Source organism: Acomys minous (genome assembly GCF_964271855.1).
Source record: "Acomys minous genome assembly, chromosome: 9".
Taxonomy (NCBI): Eukaryota; Metazoa; Chordata; class Mammalia; order Rodentia; family Muridae; genus Acomys; species Acomys minous.
The window spans coordinates 1,169,347-1,189,646 of record NC_140490.1 but is presented as its reverse complement, the minus strand read 5'-3'; the positions used below and the strand labels follow the sequence as shown (position 1 = coordinate 1,189,646).

General features: G+C 45.3%; 1 protein-coding gene across 1 annotated transcript in view; it reads right to left on the bottom strand.

Annotated features, from left to right (window-relative positions):
• Positions 1–363: 363 nt before the first annotated feature.
• GCH1 (GTP cyclohydrolase 1) overlaps positions 364–20,300 on the bottom strand; it is a 31,015-nt gene continuing 11,078 nt past the window's right edge. The window contains exons 2-6 of the mRNA XM_084797076.1: positions 12,134–12,243; positions 9,316–9,371; positions 3,220–3,251; positions 2,235–2,319; positions 364–655 (exon numbers count right to left, since the gene is read on the bottom strand). Coding sequence (XP_084653202.1) covers positions 529–655; positions 2,235–2,319; positions 3,220–3,251; positions 9,316–9,371; positions 12,134–12,243 — 410 coding nt within the window. The 3' untranslated portion in view covers positions 364–528. The remainder of the gene's footprint in view (positions 656–2,234; positions 2,320–3,219; positions 3,252–9,315; positions 9,372–12,133; positions 12,244–20,300) is intronic.

The window sequence follows — 20,300 nt, the reverse complement described above, 5'->3', positions numbered from 1 at the left end:
CCTTATCTACAGAGGGAGTGCAGGACAGCCAGGGCTACAGAAGCCATGTCTCGAAAAACCAAAAAAGAAAAGTCAAGAATAAAATGTCACTGGTCATTTCAAACACAATCAAAGCAGAGTAGTGGAGTCTGGGGGTCTCTGAATACAGGGAGCACTGCGCTCTGTCCATCCGTGTCTCCAGCACAGTGGCCACAGCTCCTTGACTGTCCAGTGCCCTCTGCTAATGAGTCAACTATGACTTCAACCCAATGCATGGGTCTTCCCTTTTCCCAGCATCCTCGGGGAATCTGAATGGAAGCAAACCCATACTCTTGGCAGTTCACTTTAACGATGCCACGAGAAGAAAAGCCAAAGGCTCACCCCTAAGTTGATTACTTTTATTTGACACATCTATAAATAATTATTAAATACAATTCATGGTGAGAAACAAAGTTCACATGTGTACCAACTGAAACGGGAATGCACGATTGAGACGGAAAACGCCCATGAGCAGTGAGGTCTGCAAACTGGGTCTCCCCGCACGGAAGTTCAGCTGCGGATGAGCGTGAGGAACTCCTCCCGAGTCTTTGGGTCTTCCCGGAACACGCCCAGCATGGTGCTGGTGACAGTCTTGCTGTTCATTTTCTGCACACCTCGCATTACCATGCACATGTGTCTATAAAGCAGGACAAACAGAGCTGGTTTAAAGGCATAGACAGGGCTGTCTTGTTTTCAGTTAAGTAAAAAGCAGGGGGGGAAAAACTAATCCAAGTTCAGTTAGCACATGTATGAAAGCATCCCTTCTTAGGAAAACACTAAGCTTTCTCTTGGATCATTTTATGTCATCCAATTTTTGTTTCTATTTGTGGTTGAGTTCTTGATACATCCAATCAGAAAGTATTTTGTTGTTGTTGTTGTTTTGTTTTGTTTTGTTTTCAAGACAGGGTTTCTCGGTGTAGCTTTGGCTGTCCTGGACTCGCTTTGTAGACCAGATTGGTCTGGAACTCACAGAGTTCCACCTGCCTCTGCCTTCCGAGTGCTGGGATTAAAGGTGTGCGCCACCACACCCAGCTCCAATCAGAAAGTAAAGGCAGAATTTTCTTCCTAGATAAAGAAGCAAGTAAGTTTTGTTTTGTTTTGTTTTGTTTTCCCCCTTACAAATTTGAAGCAAGACAGTTTGCACAGGACAGAGCTCGGGGGCTGCCATCGCACGGGAGAACTGCCTGCAGGGCAGAGCTCGGGCACTGTCATCGCATGGGAGAACTGCCTGTACAACGGTGCAACTCAAAGTCTGGACACAGAAAGGCAAGCAGCACACGGGACAGAACAGCGCCTCCCAGGGGCTGAAAGCACTGAGCGGGGCAGGTGGGTTTGAGGTTACAGCTAAATCCAGTGAGAAACCCTGGCCTGCTGTGAGAGAGTGGGGTGAGCAGAGATGACAACACTGTTTGCATAATTTCTAAAGGCAGAAAGGAAACATTGACAGGGTTTCTCTGTGTGGCCTTGGCTGTCCTGGAGCTCACTCTGTAGACCAGGCTGGCCTCGAACTCAGAGATCCATCTGCCTCTGCCTCCCAGAGTACTGGGGTTGCAGGTGTGCACTGCTGCACCCGGCACATTTGCGCTTTTTTTACTCTTAGGGAAAGGAGGAATATCTGAGAAATAGGGCACACTGAACCCGTATTTACACACTGCAGTCTACACAGCTGTCAAGACACTATGTTATACCTCATCGGCAGCGATTGTTTTGTGTTTACTAAAACCTCAGTTAACAGTTAAATTGAAAAATTGAAAATACTTTGTTCTTTAAAAAACAAAAAACAAAAAACTAATACCTTGGTTTGTCCTGTGTAGCAACTCTTACTTTTTTCTATTTGGGAAACATACCCTCACAAAAAAGCTAAGGAAACAGACAAGACACAACACACTACTGACTGCACATGGTACAGTTGACTCAGTGGTTAGGAAACATCAAATGTCGTGAATCTGGTTCCCAGGACCCACTTTGAGAGGCTCACAACTACCTGTTACCTACCTCTAACCTCCACCAGCATCACCAGCGCACACGTGCACAGACACAAAACACAGGACTTAAGTAAGGTGAAAAACAAGACAAAATCTTTTCTACGCCCTAGCTTCTCAGTCAGCTTGTGGGGAGCGGGGCATGTCACCAGCATCGGCAGGCTTGGTCCTAGAGGAGCTGAGAGGCTCTAAGGTGCAAGCCAGTGTGGATGTGGAAGTCGGGTTTGGACTTACGTTGCCTCAATCACCACCCCAACGCCAGCAGGCTGCAAGGCTTCTGTGATGGCCACCGCAATTTGTTTGGTGAGGCGTTCTTGGACTGTGGATGTGACAAAGAGGTGGGTTTTAAAGCAGAAATAGGCAGCTGGGAGATTTATTTGTTTGTTTGTTTGTTTGTTTATTCATTTCTTTCTCTTTATTTGCCTCTAGAACAGCTGTGGTCTGATGAAGCAGACTTCATAAGCACTACAGGCCCTGAAGAAACCTTGGCCTCCAGCACCTCTGCAGGGAAGAGACCAGAACAGCAAGATGCTCACCAGCATCTCTGTGATACAAACTGGATTGACAAATTAATTAACTTGCAGCAGGGTCACTAGCATGAAAGCTAACTGCTGAACTGTGGAAAACCAATGCTGGAACCTACCTAAATCATTCACTTTCTTGTTTGTTTGTTTGTTTGTTTTGTTTTCTGAGCCAGGGTTTCTCTGTGTGGCCCTGGCTGTCCTAGAACTCACTCGACCAGGCTAGCCCTGAACTCAAAGATCCACCTACCTCTGCCTCCCAAGTGCTGGGATTAATGGAATTCGTGGCCACCGCCTGGCTAATAACTGTTATGCTGACAAAAATTTGTCTTTGAACACATACAAAGGTGTTCTCAGAACTCTGCCAATGCTGGAAAAATCCCAAATGTCAACTAGAGCAGAGACTGGCTGGCAGATTAACTCACACGGTGGAATTCGAAACAGCCACAGAAGGGAGGCAGATGGTCAGGGGTGTGAGGTGTGTGTGGGGAGGAACGTGAGGCCAATCATATATGAGCCACTTTTGTTTAAGTCTAATTTGAAAATGATGACACACACAGAGACACCGGCTTAAAACACTCATACCTCCCTCAGAGGGTTTCATTTCTGCATCATATTTATTACACTTGTAACAGGATAAAACCATTATTTGTTCTAGGGGGGAAAGTTTTCTGTAGATAAAGATTGTACGTGTTTACCTTGTAGTCTTCTACTGTAGATTTCTACAATCCTAGAAGAGACGGATGTGTTGGTTAGTCGCGTGTTTGAAACGGATTCAGCAAAGCTTTCTCATGAGACAAGGACTCTGTGGCAGTGACGGTGAGATGTGGACCCAGAAGATGCACTCAAGCAGAGACCCCCGGTCATACCTCAGCTCTGCTCCCTAAGTCCCCAAAGAGGCACTCGGAAGGAGACCTAATAAGGCCCCAAGTGTAGCATTCACTTAGGGAAAACATAATTATGGGGAGAAACAAATCTTGACGCTCCCCAGGCATCAACTTCAGGCTAACTCTTGGGCGCTCTAATTAATCATATTGTTTTACCGGAGCTTAAAGTTCAAGTTAAAAATAAAAAGGCTATTTGTTAATTAATAGTAGGTCAGCTACTGAACCAGCTAAATCTATTAGAGTAATCAGATTAGAGCAGATCAGAGTTCTCGGGTTTTCCTTAGGAAAGGTTTGTGTAAGTATTTCACGGGATTGACGCTCTCCCAAACAGGCAGCTCCTGGCTTTACAGTGAGACCTGCCAGCTCGTGTGGGCAGCCCACGTGAGGGTGGCAACTGGTGATACACAACTTTTCTTTAAAGCATTACTGCTTATTCTTGGTTTAGACTCCATTTTAAGAGTCACTTCTATGAGACATTTTATGACACACATACCTGTACACCTCTCTGGAAAATCGCTCCTTTTTAGCTAACATTTGCAGACTAGCTTCACATTCACGGCCCAATCTGGGGATCCCTTATGGCAGGACTATTCCTCGGGCCCAGTAGTTATAAAGTGTAAAAGAGATATAATGTTGTTTTGGTTGATCAAGAAGAATCGTTTGTTTTGGTTTTTCGAGACAGGGTTTCTCTGTGTAGCCTTGGCTGTCCTGAACTCACTTTGTAGACCAGGCTGACCTCGAACTCACAGTGATCTGCCTGCCTCTGTCTCCCCAGTGCTGGGATTAAAAGTGTGTGCCACCATGCCCAGCTCACCGAAGAATGGTTTCTTAAGACCCCAGATAGGAACTAGTGAGCTAAATTTTTGTGTTTATTACTTTTGGCAGGTTTTTAGCTGACTAGTTTGTCAAGTGTGTAGGAGATGTCATTTATCTATAGTTTAAAACTCCAGCTTATTTATTTTCCTTAAGTAGAATGGAGAATGTAATCTTAGATTAAAACTCCAGCTTATTTATTTTCCTTAAGTAGAATGGAGAATGTAATCTTAGACAAATGGTGGTAACACTGGATGTCTGTTTCTTTCATCCACACTTTAATAGGAATACATGTTTGTTGCCTTCTTGTGGTAAGCGCTTGCCTAGCACACATAAGGCCTTGGGTTCCGTCCCCAGCCCTGGGAAGCAGGGGTTGGACCATATTGAGTATCTATGTGGTTGTGTGTCAAACATCTTCCCTGTGCTCAGAAAGGGTTTGTTTGTGTGTTTGTTTTTCAGGTAAGGAACAATGTATACTGTTTGATTTTTGTCAACTTGACATAAACCTGGGTATATCTGGGAAGAGGGAAACATAATCAAGGAAATGTCGCCGTAAGACTGGCCTGTGGGCAAGTCCATGGAGCATTTTCTTGGTTAATGGTTGTTGTCGTTGGGCCCAGGGTCATCTTCAGGCAGGTGACCCTGAATAGTAATAAGATGTACACTGAGCAGGTCAATAAGGCATTACAGTGTTGTGTAACTCTGGCTGCCCTAGAACTCACCATGTCCACCAGGCTGGCCTTGGACTCACAGAGATCATCCAGCCTGAGTGCTGGGATTAAAGGCGTGCAAGTGCAACACTATGAATTTATTAATACATTAAAAATGAGTGATTATATTGGTTAGTCAATGAGGAAGGGATATTCATAAACTGACCGCCTCTGACCCCTCCCACCTAAGCCCTGACCTGAATTCCTTTATAGCCACTTTCACGTGCAGCATTCCTAGCTTTCAGTAAACTGCATTCTCACCTCACCTGTGAAAACTGATTCCTAATGGTTACACGGCGGCTGGCCCCTGCAACCTCAGCCCTCAAGAGGTTGATCTAAGAAGACCGCCATGATTTCCAAGCTAGCCTGAACTACAGAGTAAGTCCCTGTGTCAAAAGAAAAAAAAAGATGGGCTGGAGAGATGGCTCAGCGGCTAAGAGCACTGTCTGTTCTTCCAGAGGTCCTGAGTTCAATTCCCAGCAACCGCATGGTGGCCCACAACCATCTATAGTGAGATCTGGTGCCCTCTTCTGGCAGGCAGGCACTCAGGCAGGCAGAGCACTGTTTACATAATAAGTAAATCTTAAGGGTCTCTTTTTGTTACATACACTCCCGTTCCTAAATATTATCATGGGCCCCTCAGTCAGTTAAACCTCCAACAATCTCTGGTTAACTTCTGTTCTCTGGGAGTTTGATCAATTATTCCAAAGAACTTGAACTTTGTCTTAAAAGCTATGGGTAGTCACAAAAAGGGACAGCATGATTAAATTTGCACTTGAGAAAGAACATTCCAGCATCACTTGGGATTCAAGGGCCCTCAGAGGAGGCACAGCAGAGTCGGGACCTTAATGCACAATCCAGGAGGAGGACGGTAGAGGCTCAGCAGAGGACACAGCATGTGCCAGCTGGAAGAGGAGAAGTGTATGAGGCAGGAGGCTTCCAGGACCAGGATGCTGGGCATGGTGGCGCACGCCTTTAATCCCAGCACTCGGGAGGCAGAGGCTGGCGGATCGCTGTGAGTTTGAGGCCAGCCTGGTCTACAAAGTGAATCCAGGACAGCCAAGGCTAAACAGAGAAACCCTGTCTCAAAAAACCAAAACAAAACAAAACAAAAACCTCTAATAAAATGGAGTAAAAACATATGCACTAGAGGCAGGCTGTTATTTCTCTCTGACCATTGCAGTAGTGGCCTAGTGAGCCCTTCCACACCAGGTAATCCCAGGACAGCCAAGTCTATCCTCAGGAACTACAATTCCAAATTCAAGGTTTAATTATATTCATTCAACTGTTCTAAGAAAACATTCAGCTTCTTAGCAACAGAGAGAATTTCCATTATTTGATGTGACTTCCACTAGAACCAAATCACCTCACTGGCGGTGTCTTCCTCTGACTAGAGGCTTTCCTGCTTGATATTTGACTTTCCTGGGATGGAAAGGTCATGCATTTAAAGGTGAGCCGACAACAGACTTCACACACAGGATTAAAACGAACAGTAAGGTTTTGCTAAGACGCAGCCTCTCTCTTACTCCTCCTTCTGCGAGCATCCTTGCTGCTCAAAAGAAGCAGGCAGCCGGATAAAAACCTCAGTTGGCTTTTCTATTTAACAAACTGTTTCTTCACAACTTTTACAAAACATGAAAGGTAACACACACGCTATGCCTTGGTTTGGTGCTCTTACATTTTAATCCTATTAGCAACGGCAAATCCTCATGCTAACAAGTGGCTTCTTTGTGTGGCTTCACACAAGAAAGGGCCCACTCAAGGCTGCCCTCCTGTGCCTCTAGGTGACCCCATGGGGTCACTTAAAATCCATTTCTCATACTGTCACGATCAGTCATGCCCAGCAGAGGGTGGACTTCGAGGTCTTCAGGGCTCTGGGCTATGGCTCAGTGGTAGAGCCGCTAACTTGCCGAGACTGAATGAAGCCCTGGGCTTGAGTCTCAGCACCAATGAGAGGGAAGTAAGAAGACCACACCTGAGCTTACACTGCTCGGTGAAACTTTTCACCGACTCCCGTCTTCCCTATACAGACAGTCTGTCACAGTCTCCACAGTGCCACAATTCCCATGATACAGGCACAGCTAACCTTCTTGATGAAAGAGAAAATGAGAAAACTGGGCCTACAATAAGCATGTTGATGATACTAGTTTTCACAGTCAGTATAAATTGGTTTTTACTATTAGGAGTGAGTAGCTGGGGGAAGGCTGCCTTTACTCTTCTGTTGCTGTGATAAAACACCATGACCATGATTATATAAAGGAAGATTGTGTCCGGGCTCTTGGGCTCTTCAGTCATGGTGGGCAGGCATGGCAGCGGGCAGGCACAGAAGCTGGAAGCTCACACCTTGAACCACAAGCAGGAAGCAGAAAAGAGCTAACCGGAAGTAGGCCAGGCTGTGAGCTCAAGGCCCGCCCCCAATGACATACTTCCTCCAGCAAGGCCACGCCTCCTAGGTCCCCCAGACAGTGTTACCAACTGGGGACCAAGTGTCCAAACACGTAAGCCTATGAGAAACATTCTCACTCAAACCACCTCAGAGTATACAGATTCCAGGAAAGAAAGGGAAAAGGCGAGGGACTTCAGGGCTGTGGTAAATCCCACTCTCGCCCACCAAAGCCACACAACAGCCGGTTGGTTGGTCCAATTCATGTGTTCCCATGTGACTGAAGTCAAGTGATGTTTGCAGGTAGGTTTAAATGCAATCACCACACATTCATTACCTACTCCGTCATTTGGACACACACACACACACACACACACACACACACACACACACACACACACACACCTCCCAGTATTTCCCCTGATAACCCAGGATTCACTAACTCCATAAAAACAAACTAAAACACAAAAGACCACTTAGGGGCAATAGAACACTGAAGGCTGGAGCCTAACAGAGATACAGGAGCAGAAACCCTCACACTAACTTCCAGGGAGATGCAAACTGCCATGCATGCACAACACATCACCTCCGCTTCCCCCAGTGGCTCGGCTCCCATTACTGTGTGAGCTCCAGGAGTCCTAGTTAAGATACCAGAACACTCTAAAAGCTCGGAAGCAGAAAACAATGGAGCAGGGTGTGGTGGCACAAGCCTTTAATCCCAGCACTTGGGAAGCAGAAGCAGGCAGATCTCTGTGAGTTCAAGACCAGCCTGGTCTACAGAGTGAGTCCAGGACAGCCAAGGCTATATACAGAGAAACCCTGTCTTGGGGGGGAAAAAAAAACCCAGAAAACAACAGAAAGGCCATTACAGTAACTTATACAAACTCCAGAAGAAAGCTACAAAGTCCAGGGCTGTTTGAAAACAAGAAGGGGGCTGGTGAGCTGGCTCAGCAGCTAAGAGCCCAGTCTGCTCCTCCAGAGGTCCTGAGTTCAGTTCCCAGTAACCACATGGAGGCTCACAGCCATCTGTAATGTGATCTGGCGGCCTCTTCCGGCCTGCAGGTGCACATGAGAATAGAGCACTCAAATACATAAAACAAATAAATAAGTCTTTAAAAAGAAAGAAAGAAAACAAGAAGGATTCACACTGGAGAAACTCCAATCAAGAACATATGAAGGCTGCAGCACCCCAAGCCCTCTCTAGCACCCCTGAGAACATACAATGGCGAGAGCTCACTAACAACAAGCATGCAGTCTCTAGCTGTTTCTGTCCAGCTCATGGGCATGAAAAGTGCGCTCGCTGGGAGTCGGCGTAGGCTTCGGAGGCACGTGATGTGTCTTCATAGGACGAGGCACTACCGTGCGTGAAGGAAGCCAACTCCAGGATCTGTTTTTTTGCCTGCCTGACCTATATCAACACAAAGCATTTCCTACTGCTCTCCATATATGCGAGTGTTCCTCTGTTCCCTGCCCCCCCCCAAATAGAAAGATGGTGCAGTTAAGACTCATGCACATGTTTCCTCCTCAACCCTCACTGCTAATGGGACAAGGGGATGGTGGGGGCGGGGGGTGACCTTGGATCTCATGTCAGTGAGGGGCATTGGGAAAGAGAAACAGGCAGTAGAAGACAGAGACGTTGTTTCCGAGCGCCACAGTAGGCCTGCCTATGCAAGCACAGGCCTTTAGGTTGTAACTTCTAAGCTAGATCCATATATGTGGAAGTAATTTTTACAATTTACTTATTTTTATTTTATGTGCGTTGGGTTTTTAGCTACATGTATGCGTGTGTGTGTGTGTGTGTGTGTGAGAGAGAGAGAGAGAGAGAGAGAGAGAGAGAGAGAGAGAGAGAGAGAGAGAGAGAGAGTCAGCTCCAGCCATGTGGGTCCTCTGGAAGAGCAGTCAGTGCTCTTCAGTGCTGAGCCATCTCTCCAGACTAGAAGTTAGAAATCTTGAGGCAGGAATCTCAGCAGAGAGGAACAGTTCTATAAACCTCATACTTACCTGGCAAGTTTGCTGAGACCAAGGACTTGCTTGTTAGGAAGATAACCAATATGGACCTTTAGGAAGAGAGAGATGTGAGATAATAAAGACACAGACAGCACAAATGGATAGAGGAAGACCATAGCGTACACACGTGTAAATTCATCACAGTGGCAGTAGATCTTCAGGACCTATGAAGCAGCCAGGCAGTGGTGACCTGGGTTCAATTCCCAGCACCCACGTGGCAGCTCACAACTGGCTGTAATTCCAGTTCCAATGGCTCTGACACCCTCACACCAAAGCACATAAAACAAAATTAAATAAATTCTTTAAAAAAAGAAAAGGGAAGGGGCTATAACTGGTATGTAAAGTAAATTAATTAATTTAGAAAATTCCTGAAACAAGTGGAAGAGCTTAGACTTGTGTTATTAACGCTACTTAGGATGTTCTATTAATTTTGTGGTGGTTTATGAATAAGGAGCTATATTAGAGGTGCATATTAATTGCTAGTATGACTTGGTATATATTTCAGGGATGCCGGTTAATAATCAGTGCTATGCATAATGCCTGCCATATCCCTTAATATGTTGAAAGACTAATTGCTGTCTCACCAAATTGGTTCTTCTTTTCTTAATCCTTATCTCTTACAGATACTAGATGTTATGGAAGAAATAAAGTCTGGGATTTGCCTTAATGTAGCACCATAAGTGACTACGTATATGATTGCTCCCATATGGATAACTGCTGGTGCTGGCTGACGGGAACATGGAACACAATAACGCTGGCTAGTCTTCTCGCTCTTGTATACGTTCAGTTTTTTCCTTTATAAAGTGTTCAGAGATGATAGATAAGACAGACAGACAGACAGACAGACGGAGGACAGTGCCAAGTGCTGTTGTAATATTAAATATTTTTTGAAGGTAATTTTTTTGTTTTGTTTTGTTTTTGAGACAGGGTTTCTCTGTGTCACCCTGGCTGTCCTTAAACTCGCAGAGATCTGCCTGCCTCTGCCTCCCTGGGTGCTGGGATTACAGGCATGTGTCACCATGCCCAGCTACAATATTAAATATTGGTTAACTCCCACATGCTCCTGGGAGAGTAAATTGGTTCCACCACTTTCCAGAACCCAAAGTCAGCAGAGAGTCAGGCAAATATGGGCGTACCTTATGGCCCTGCAATCCCACTCTTAGATACAGCCCCAACAGAAATGGATGCCTGTGCGTGCCAAGAAGTTGGTGGCCATAGTGGGTTTGCAGAGGTGGGGGTTGTTTGCTTGTTGTTGTTTGCTTGTTGTTGTTTGTGGTTGGTGGGTTAGTTGGTTGGTTGGTTGGCTTTTCAAAGCAGGGTTTCTCTGTATAATAGCCTTGGCTGTCCTAGAATTCAGCACATAGAGCAGATCAGGATTAAAGGTGTGCACTGCTACGCCCAGCTCTACCATAATGTTTTTAGTAGCAAGAAAAGAAAATAATGCAAACATCTGAGATTGTAGTTTATACAATTCAAAAGTGTGTATCAATGAAAGCACACACACACATGGACTATTTCTATGCTTTAAACCGATAAGAAAAATAAAATCTTAACAAAAAAGTGAAGCAAATTTAGTACTTATTGAATTTATATAATGTGTAGATTATTCATATGACCCCCTACTGTTGGTTTTCGGTTGGAGAGCTTTCTGACTTCCTGACAGAAAGTCAAAATAGAATTAACCCGTGAGAGCGGGCATAAGGGCATCTCTCTGTGTTGCAGACACACGTGCTCTCAAAGGTGTATGGAATGCCAACTGCACGGCCTATTATCTAGTTTGCACTGGGTTCTCTTCTCCCAACATACATAAAAAGGGGCGGAATCCAATTAAATCCACTGATACCGTAACCTCTGGCTGCAGAGACTGCAGTCACCCTGCTCATGTCACCATGTCCAGCTCCGCATACGTGGACCTTGGCTCAAACAGTTCATTCAAAACACAGGGCAGACCGGCAGGAGCCTGGCTGTAGCGAACTATAAACAGGGTGCCAAAGACGAAAGGCCCATCCTGGTGCATCTCTGGGGATTGTTCTGTTGCCTCTTACGTAACACAGGCTGCCCCAAACTCCATTTCATGAGTGTTCGTGTTATAAGCATACGCCGCCACACCTGGCTGGTTTCCTTTTTCCATTTCCTCTTTTTGTTGTTGTTTTTTGAGACAGGGTCTCTCTGTGTAGCCCTGGGTGTCCTGGAGCTCACTCTATAGACCAGGCTGGCCTCAAACTCAAAGACCTTCCTGCCTCTGTCTCCCAAGTGCTGGGATTAAAAGCATGCACCACCACTGCCCAGCATAAATAAGTTTAGCCAAAATTAGTAGAGTCAAAAATTACCTGTGTAAACTGTACATATTGAGAACATTGAGAATCGGCTGATAACCTGAGCTAATACGAGCTCACAGAGACTGAGCTAGACCCCACTGTGTGGCTTGGTCTCGTGTGGGACTCTGGATGGATGGATGGATGGATGGATGGATGGATGGATAGATAGATATAGAGCAGACAGATAGAATGAATGAATAAGTCCATAGTTTGACATATAATTATACTATAATTATCCTATTTGAGGTTTTCATTACACTTTCTTTTTTAAAAAAATAATTTATTTACTTTTATTGTATGTGCACTGGTGTTTTACCTGCATGTATGTCTGTGTGAGGGTATCAGATCTTGGAGTTACAGATAGTTGTGGGCTGCCATGTGGGTGCTGGGAATTGAACCCGGGTCCTTTGGAAGAGCAGTCAGTGCTCTTAACCGCTGAGCCACCTCTCCAGCCCCCACTTTCTTAAACTATTAGGCAACAAGGAGAACCTTACCCTTCCCACAAACGGAACCAGGTGATGTTCACACATGGAGAACATATCTATGTCCTTCACAATCACCATCTCGTCATGATCCTCATCAAATATGGCGTCATTCAGAACATCTGAAATCAGGAAAACACAAAAGACAGAAAAGCCACTTGGGTTAAACACAAAAGATGGTAAGTGTTTTTTTTTTTTAAGCCCTTACTAAAACATTAAGAAAATAGAAATAAAAGTCAGTTAACTTTCCCTAAGTGAGCGGCCTTTTTCTTTAATTGATATGAACATCCCTCGGGACAATGTTTCATGAGAAACGCAAACGTCAAAATGGGTTTTATCCTGAGCTGGAGGAAGGGAGCCAGGACATATGACAAAATGACAGGCCATAGGTGTACAAAGCCACCTATGAGAAAAACATTTAGCGTTAATCCTCTGGCTTCTGAGACCTGATCCATACCCTTGAAAACTTCGCCTCTGCTATATCCAAGTAATTTTCTACACTTTGCAAAGCTTTCCAAAGTTATTGTGGGGTCGCTTCGGGTTTACTCTAATGGTTGCCTTCCCAAAGAAATAAATCTGCATGAGTATGCCTCTGCCTCCCTAGGGGGCAGCAGTCATGTGTCAGCAGTGACCCTCCAAAGACATAGGGCCAGGCAGGCGAGAGAGATTTCAAACAAAATGCTTTATACTAAAATGCTGCACTCAGTAAGTGTCCCTTCCTCATCTGCAAAGGAGAAGGCTAACCAGAGGATGCCCAAGGGAGCACTGAGTGCACTTAACAGCCGGTGACACCAAGAGCTTCCTGTCCTGGTTGCAGAAAGATAAAGGGATAGAAGCCACAGCCATTGCTGCGATATAGCCATGACGTTGGCAAACTGGTGGGTGTCCTAATATTGTACGTAAGTGTCATGTGTCACTGACATAAAGAGTGTGTTCTAACTTTTATAAAACAAACTCATGCACAGGAAAATTCTGATCTCACAGCTTGGCAGACCAAACTACAACCAGGACGCTAATGTGCGTGTGTGGCTTCAAGGATTCTGGGAATACCCATTCAACACAGTAAATAAGACAAGTGTGGCCAGATGAGGCTGGCTTTGCAGCCACCCACAGCTATTTCCCCCTCAGAAAGGCAGGCCATGAGTCACGGCGATGTGCAAATGCCCGCCCCCACTGCCTGACCTTCAGGAGCTCTGCCTCCGAGCCATGCGTCATGCTAAGTCTCTGCACTCTTCAGGCCACTTGGATTATCTGGTAGGAGAGTTCTAGTGTGGCCAGCAAGAATGGACGTGTGTAGGGTTTAAACGCGCAGACCAACAGGGATAAGATGGGGCAGGGACAAGGCCTGCCACTCTCTAAGCAAACAACCCTTTTCTGGCACCAGTCTCCTACGATGAGTATCCTGCCCTAACCTTTGGTTGTATCTCTGAAAGCAGTTTAAATATAGCTCCTTGGTGTTCCCAGAAGCACCCTGAATCTCTAAGAATTAATATCATAAGGCCATGTACTGCTCATTAAAATCCTTAGTCACATGAGAAATAAAGGTAAAAACCAAACATCGTTTTTAAGTGAACCGAAGGGAATCATGGGGTATTAGACATTTGTCTTCTCTGGCAAAGGACATTTTCAGAGTTCTCACAACTACACAGCACACACAGGAGAGCCAGCCTCCAGCCCGGCTAAGTAGGAACATGGTTCTTTCCCCAGCTGGCTGTTGGACCTTAGGCAAGGCACCCAGTGGGGGAAACAGCATCTCTACAGAAAAGAGATTGTCGGATCAGGGGAGATTCAGTCACTCCTAGGACATCATGACCGTGGATACTACCACCTGGGTGGTATTCCCAAAATGTGGAGTCTAATCTCCAGAAAATCTGAGGACTGTGCTACACTGTAAGATCACTTTCTGCCAGGCATGGCGGCAGAGGCAGGTGGATCTCTGAGTTCAAGACCAACCTAATCTATAGAGCAAGTTCTAGGACAGTCAAGGCTACACAGAGATGCCCTGTCTCAAAAAACAAAAAACACTTCAGTAGAGTTTTTTGGGGGGGGAGGTTGCTTGTTTTTATTTTTGTTTGTTGTTTTGGTTTGTTTGTTTGTTTGTTTGTTTTGCTAGAGATAAGGTCTCCCTAGGTTATCCAGGCTAGTCTTGAACTCCTAATCCTCACAGCTCAGCTTCCCAAGTAGCTGGAGTGGTAAGGGTGTGTCATCAGGCGTGGATCAATGGCTATTCCTTTGAAAAATCATTAAGGTCATTAAAAAAAAAAACATGAAAAAGGGCTGGAGAGATGGCTCAGAGTTTAAGAGTACTGACTGTGGCTCCATAAGTCTTAAGTTCAATTCCCAGTACCACATGGTGGCTCACAACTATCTATGATGTGATCTGATGCCCTCTTCCGGACTGCGGGTGTATGTGCAGCCAGAGCACTGTATACATAATAATGAATAAGTAGTTTTTAAAATATATGAAAAGGCTGTGTAATTGTGAGAGTAGAGGAGATTAGTGAAATATAATAGATAAGTGCAATTAAAACTAAAATCAAGCCAGACATAGAGGTGCATGCCTTTAATCCCAGCACTCGTGAGGCACAGGCAGGTAGATTGCTATGAGTTAGTTCTACAGGCCATCCTGGTCTACAAAGCAAATCTAGGACAGCCAAGGCTACACAGGGAAACCCTGTCTTCAAAAACCAAAAAAAAGAGAGAGAGAAAAAAAGCCTAAAATCAGAATCTGAGTAAAGTATGTGGTTTGCAGCATTGTGCAAATATTGACTTAAGTATTACCAACTGTACCATATGCATGAGACACTCTATTTTTTGGTAGAAGTTGATGAAATGGTATATGAAAACCATCTTTGTAATTTTGTCGTAAGTTTAGAATTACTTCAAAACGTAAAAATAATATCCAACAACTGCAATGTATAAACAAGGAAGCATGACTCTGAAAAACCATAAAAGATACGTTGAGTCCCTGAGCGACACAAAGTCACATGGAAACATGAAGGCCCCTCTGCGCGCTACACAGCAACACTCAGCCCACGACAGGCCACAAAAGCAGTGTCATATGTCATGTGCAGTGGTGGTCTGAGAAGGCTGTACCTCCCAGCACAACAGTCCTCTCAGCTCAGTTATGTGCAGTCTGAAGAGCAGGTGTGAAATTATAGTAGAGGAAAATAAAAGGTTCGTGGGGGACAGAGAAGTGGGGGAGGATTTGGTTGCAAAATATCAGGAAGAAACTTTTGTGGGGTGACAGAAAAGGCCCATATTATCATCGCCCTGGCAGCTAGATGACGTGTGTCTGTCTGTCTGTCTGTCTGAACTCACACTGTCATTGTAGAGTTAGATGTTAGTTGTGCCTTAATAAAGTTAAACTATTTTTTCATTGGAATACATTATGTGGCCTCATGTGAAATGTGAACATTTATACTAAAAAAAAAAATGGAAGGCTAAATTTAAAAGCTAATAAAATAATTACTTATAAAAGGATGATAGCCAGGCAGTGGCACACACCTTTCATCCCAGCATTCAAGAGGCAGATGCAGGAGGATCTCTATGAGTTCAAGGCCAGCCTGGTTTATAGAGTGTGTTCCAGATCAGCCAGAGCTACACAGAGAAACCTTGTCTTAAAAACAACCAAACAGGCCGGGCAGTGGTGGCGCATGCCTTTAATCCCAGCACTCGGGACGCAGAGGCATGCGGATCTCTGTGAGTTCTTTGAGGCCAGCCTGGTCTACAGAGTGAGCTCCAGGACAGCCAAGGCCACACAGAGAAACCCTATCTCTAAAAACAAAAAACAAATAAAAGGATTATGAATTTCAAAAGGGAGACAGCTGGAAATAAACTGTTTTTAAATATGACTTGTCATAGTTTTAGATAGATTTTTTTTTGCACCTTTAATTTTTTTTTTCATTTCCTCATTTACTGATCAGATTGTTTTGCTGGGTTTTTTTTTTGTTTTTTTTTTTTGTTTTAGATAGTTTTTTTTTTTAATTAATTAAAAGTATGGGGACTGGGTATGTGCACATGTGAATGCAGATGCCTGTGGCATCCACACAGCAACTGAATATCCTGGAGCTGGGGAGCAATTGAACCCAGGTCCTCTGGAAGAGCAGCAAATGCTCTCGACCACTGAGCCATCTCTCCAGCCCATGTCACGGAGTTTGGACTTTGAGTTGATATAAATGTTTATATACTCAAAATCAAACCAAGAAGAAACTGAACTGTCCTCACAAGGCTTAATGCTTGGTGTGGAACGGAAGACACCAGCCATGTTGCCTAAACCGCATTTCATCAAAATGAACTCAGACTGTAAACTTGACCTCACCGAGTCATTTTTCTTCTATAATGAAGTTTCCTGGCTATATTTACTTATGCTTTGCCCCCTCCTATCTCAAAGCTGCCATCTGTGGATAATAAGAACAAAGCTCTATCACAGATTGTTTTAATTTCCTGCCTGTTATCAGCAGCAAGAAGGTAACCCTGGAAACAGGGCTCACAGCGCTCTCCTCCCTACTGTCTGTTAGTCACAGCCACAAAGGAAACCAGAGCAGACTCCTGAAGGTTTGTCCACATCACTGCTGCACTTGTCAGTGTTTAAGCACTGAAGGACACAGCTGAGCAGCCATCCCTCCGGCTTTCTGCCTGCTAGGACCCCCACCTGAAAACACAACATAGCCCATGACACAATGCTGCGGTCCCAGACACCTCAGGGCCAAGCCCATCCACACCCAGAGAGCTCCTGGTCTGAGGCATCTGCGTTGCCACACAGAACCTTCTTATCTCCCGTGCCCATGCCCATTTAGGGCAAACACGGGCCTGTTTCTGCTAGGGGGTGAAAGGGAAGGACTCTGCCCCCACAGGAAACTTCTATCAGCCAGGACTTGTTTTTACTGTTTTCACTGCTCTGGGACGGGAACAGTACGCAAACCTGGTGAAAGATGGTGTCAGAACCTGGCCCATCCAATGGCAGGCTGGATATAACCGCATCAGCCTACAGCTTTTGCGAGAGAAAGAGAAGAGGGAGGAACAACGTGAGTGCAGGGAGAGGGGCAATACAACCCAGGGCACGGGGACTCTGCTCTTGCCCAGAATTAAATCATCTAAAGGTGCCAACGGTAAGCCTGTCCCTGTTTGAGGGGAAATGTTTGTATCACAGGTCCACACCCTCCCAGTTTACTTGTACTCAGAGCTTGAGGTCACTAACAGGCTCCAGAGTAAAGGCTGCATCTGCGGGCTTTGGCATGTCCACAGTGCCCTTGTAACCCATGCACCAAGACAAAGCTAAACACAAGGATCCTTCAGAATTGAGCTCGGATGCCGGGCAAGGTGGCGCACGCCTTTAATCCCAGCACTTGGGAGGCAGAGGCAGGCGGATCGCTGTGAGTTCGAGGTCAGCCTGGTCTACAAAGTGAGTCCAGGACAGCCAAGGCTACACAGAGAAACCCTGTCTTGATAAAACAAAACAAAACAAACAAACAAAAAAGAAAAGTGGTAGCCTTCCACTGGCAGTTCACAAAGCTAAGTCTGCAGCCTACATATCCCAGGCTCTCCCCTTATTCTGTACAAATGCAAAGTCTACTTACCCTTGTCTCAGAATCTGGCCCAGTTGCTTCTGTCACATAACCAAGTGAGTGTCCTACAGCACAGCTCACAGGCCCACAGATTCTATGAACCAGAATGAGACAGGAACCACCCAGAGCAGGTGTCTGGCCACTACTCTTCTCCACCTGGGGCTAGAGCCAACTAGGAGCTTTTTACCATGTGTCTAGTGTTTCAGCAAGTGGTCTCTCCACATGGTCAAGATGTCCCCACTGAGGAAAGGCCTCAAGGTTGTTAGGCTTTTTATATGGTGGCTCAAGGCCTCTAAGTGTCTCACACTCTTAAGACACTTTCCAATTAAGCCAATCCCATGGTTCTCCCTTCCCATGAAGTGGGGACTATGTTAAACATCCGGTGCGTTTTGTAAGAAGTCAGGTGAGGCAGCATTGCCATCTTATGTAAAAAGCATCCCTATGTAATGTGTATGCATATATAATTGTGCAGTTCTGTGCTTCCTAATGCTTCAGTCAGGATCACTTGTATATACTTGTGTATGTGCTCATATACACCCCATAAGATTGTAATGGAGCAAAAGTTTATCAACATGCCATTAAGCATTCAGCTAACTGAGGAACAGAGCCGTGTGTAAGCACTCGGGGAGGCAGAGGCAGGCGATCTCTGTGAGTTCAAGGCCAGCCTGGTCTACAAAGGAAGTTCAGGACAGCCAAGGCTACACAGAGAAACCCTGTTGTGAAAAACCAAAAGAAACAAAGTCAAACTTGCATTGATTAATGATGGGGATATGTTTTTGTTTTTTGAAACAGAATCTCGTGTAAGCCAGGGCTTGCCTCCCAAATGTTGGGATGACAAGGACATGCCACTGTGCCTAGCTATGATGGGGCTTTGCTCTGAGAAACAAATCACGAAGCAGTCTGTTACTGTATGCGTGCCATGGAACACGCTCACACGACCCACTCTCCATGGTGTGTGTCTCTGTGTGTGTCTGTGTGTCTATGTACTTATGCATGTAGTCTAGCGTTTTTAAGGCCATGACAAACAACAGAAGGTAAAAGCAAGCATAGAGAAAACAGCACAAAAGAGTGGCATGGTGAACACGGGGCAGAGAGGCTCTGGGGGTAGGACGGACACAGGCTTCCATAGCGTTTCAAATAAGTAGAAGCACATCCTGACATAACAAAGCTCAGCGTAGCAGGTGCACCGTCCTGGAACTCGGTGGTTCATTACTAGTCAAGTATTGGTTACTATGCACTTAACCTAGTGGCAGCACCAGAACTTGACACACGTCCTTTATGGGTTGTCCTGATCAGCAGGGGGTTCTGGTCTGTTACAATCCCATGGGGTTACCCCATATACGCAAGCAATGCTGACTAAAATATTAGGAGAGTGACTGCTTGAGTGGCCATCAGAGAGAACCGCGGTCCTGCTAGTCTTAGGTTTGAGCGAGCTTGGTCAGTGTGTGTTTCTCACACTGGACTGTTTCCTCACAACGGCCAGCTGGCCATGGGTGACACCTCAATGCATTTGTTTTGAAAAAGCAACTGACTTAAAACCTTAGAGTTAGGCTGCCAAGCCCCTTCCAGGTCACCCACCCAGCCCACTGGGCACGGCCCCAGTCTGCCCTCTCTCCCAGCATCCAACGCCTGAGTCTGGGCAGCACCCAGCCCACTGGGCACGGCCCCAGTCTGCCCTCTCTCCCAGCATCCAACGCCTGAGTCTGGGCAGCACCCAGCCCACTGGGCACGGCCCCAGTCTGCCCTCTCTCCCAGCATCCAATGCCTGAGTCTGGGCAGCACCACAGGTCTCCTTTTATCACTACCCACCTCTGCTCCCCGCGTTATTTTTATCATCCTCCTAATTTCATCAGGGACCCTAAGGGGAAGTTGTCCCAGCCTCAGGCTCCTATTATACTGAGAAATTTTTATGAAAGCAAGAATTCTTATAATCCAAACTACATGTCCTTACTATCATCTCTGTTACTTGAAACAGATGGCTGCCAGATGTGGTGGCGCTCACCTTTAGTCCCAGCTCTCAGGAGGCACAGGCAGGTAGGTCTGAGTTTAAGGCCAGACTGATCTACATTTCTTGAGACTCCATCTCAAAAAAGAAAACAAAAACAAACAAACAAAAAACAACGAAAAGAGCTGGGCTTAGTGACACAGGCCTTTGATCTCAGCACCTTAAGAGCCAGAGGTAAGCGAATCTCTATGAGTTCTAGGCCAACCTGACCCTTTCTGGAAAAATAAAATAAAATAAAACAAAAAGGGAGAGGGGAAAAAAAGGAAAAGAAATGCCATACTAAGTTATTCTATAGTAAATAAATAAAGTTGAATAAAGGAATGCTTTAAAACTTTGTATTTTGATGAAAATGATTTTTCTCAGAGTATATAAAATTTTATATTTCTTACTTTTTGTGGGACTTTAATTGTTTTTAAGTCAAGTAACCTGGGACTGGAGATGTTTCCCAGACCTGGCATTTGCTTGGGATTTTAACAGTCAAAATTTCTTTTCTTTTTTTCTTTTATATTTTGCAAAGCCTTCCTAATAATTAAATGTTGGTGTTTAGATGTTTTTTGGTGAAGTGTGCATCACTGCTAACTGTCTCCTGGGCAGCAGCTTCAGCCTG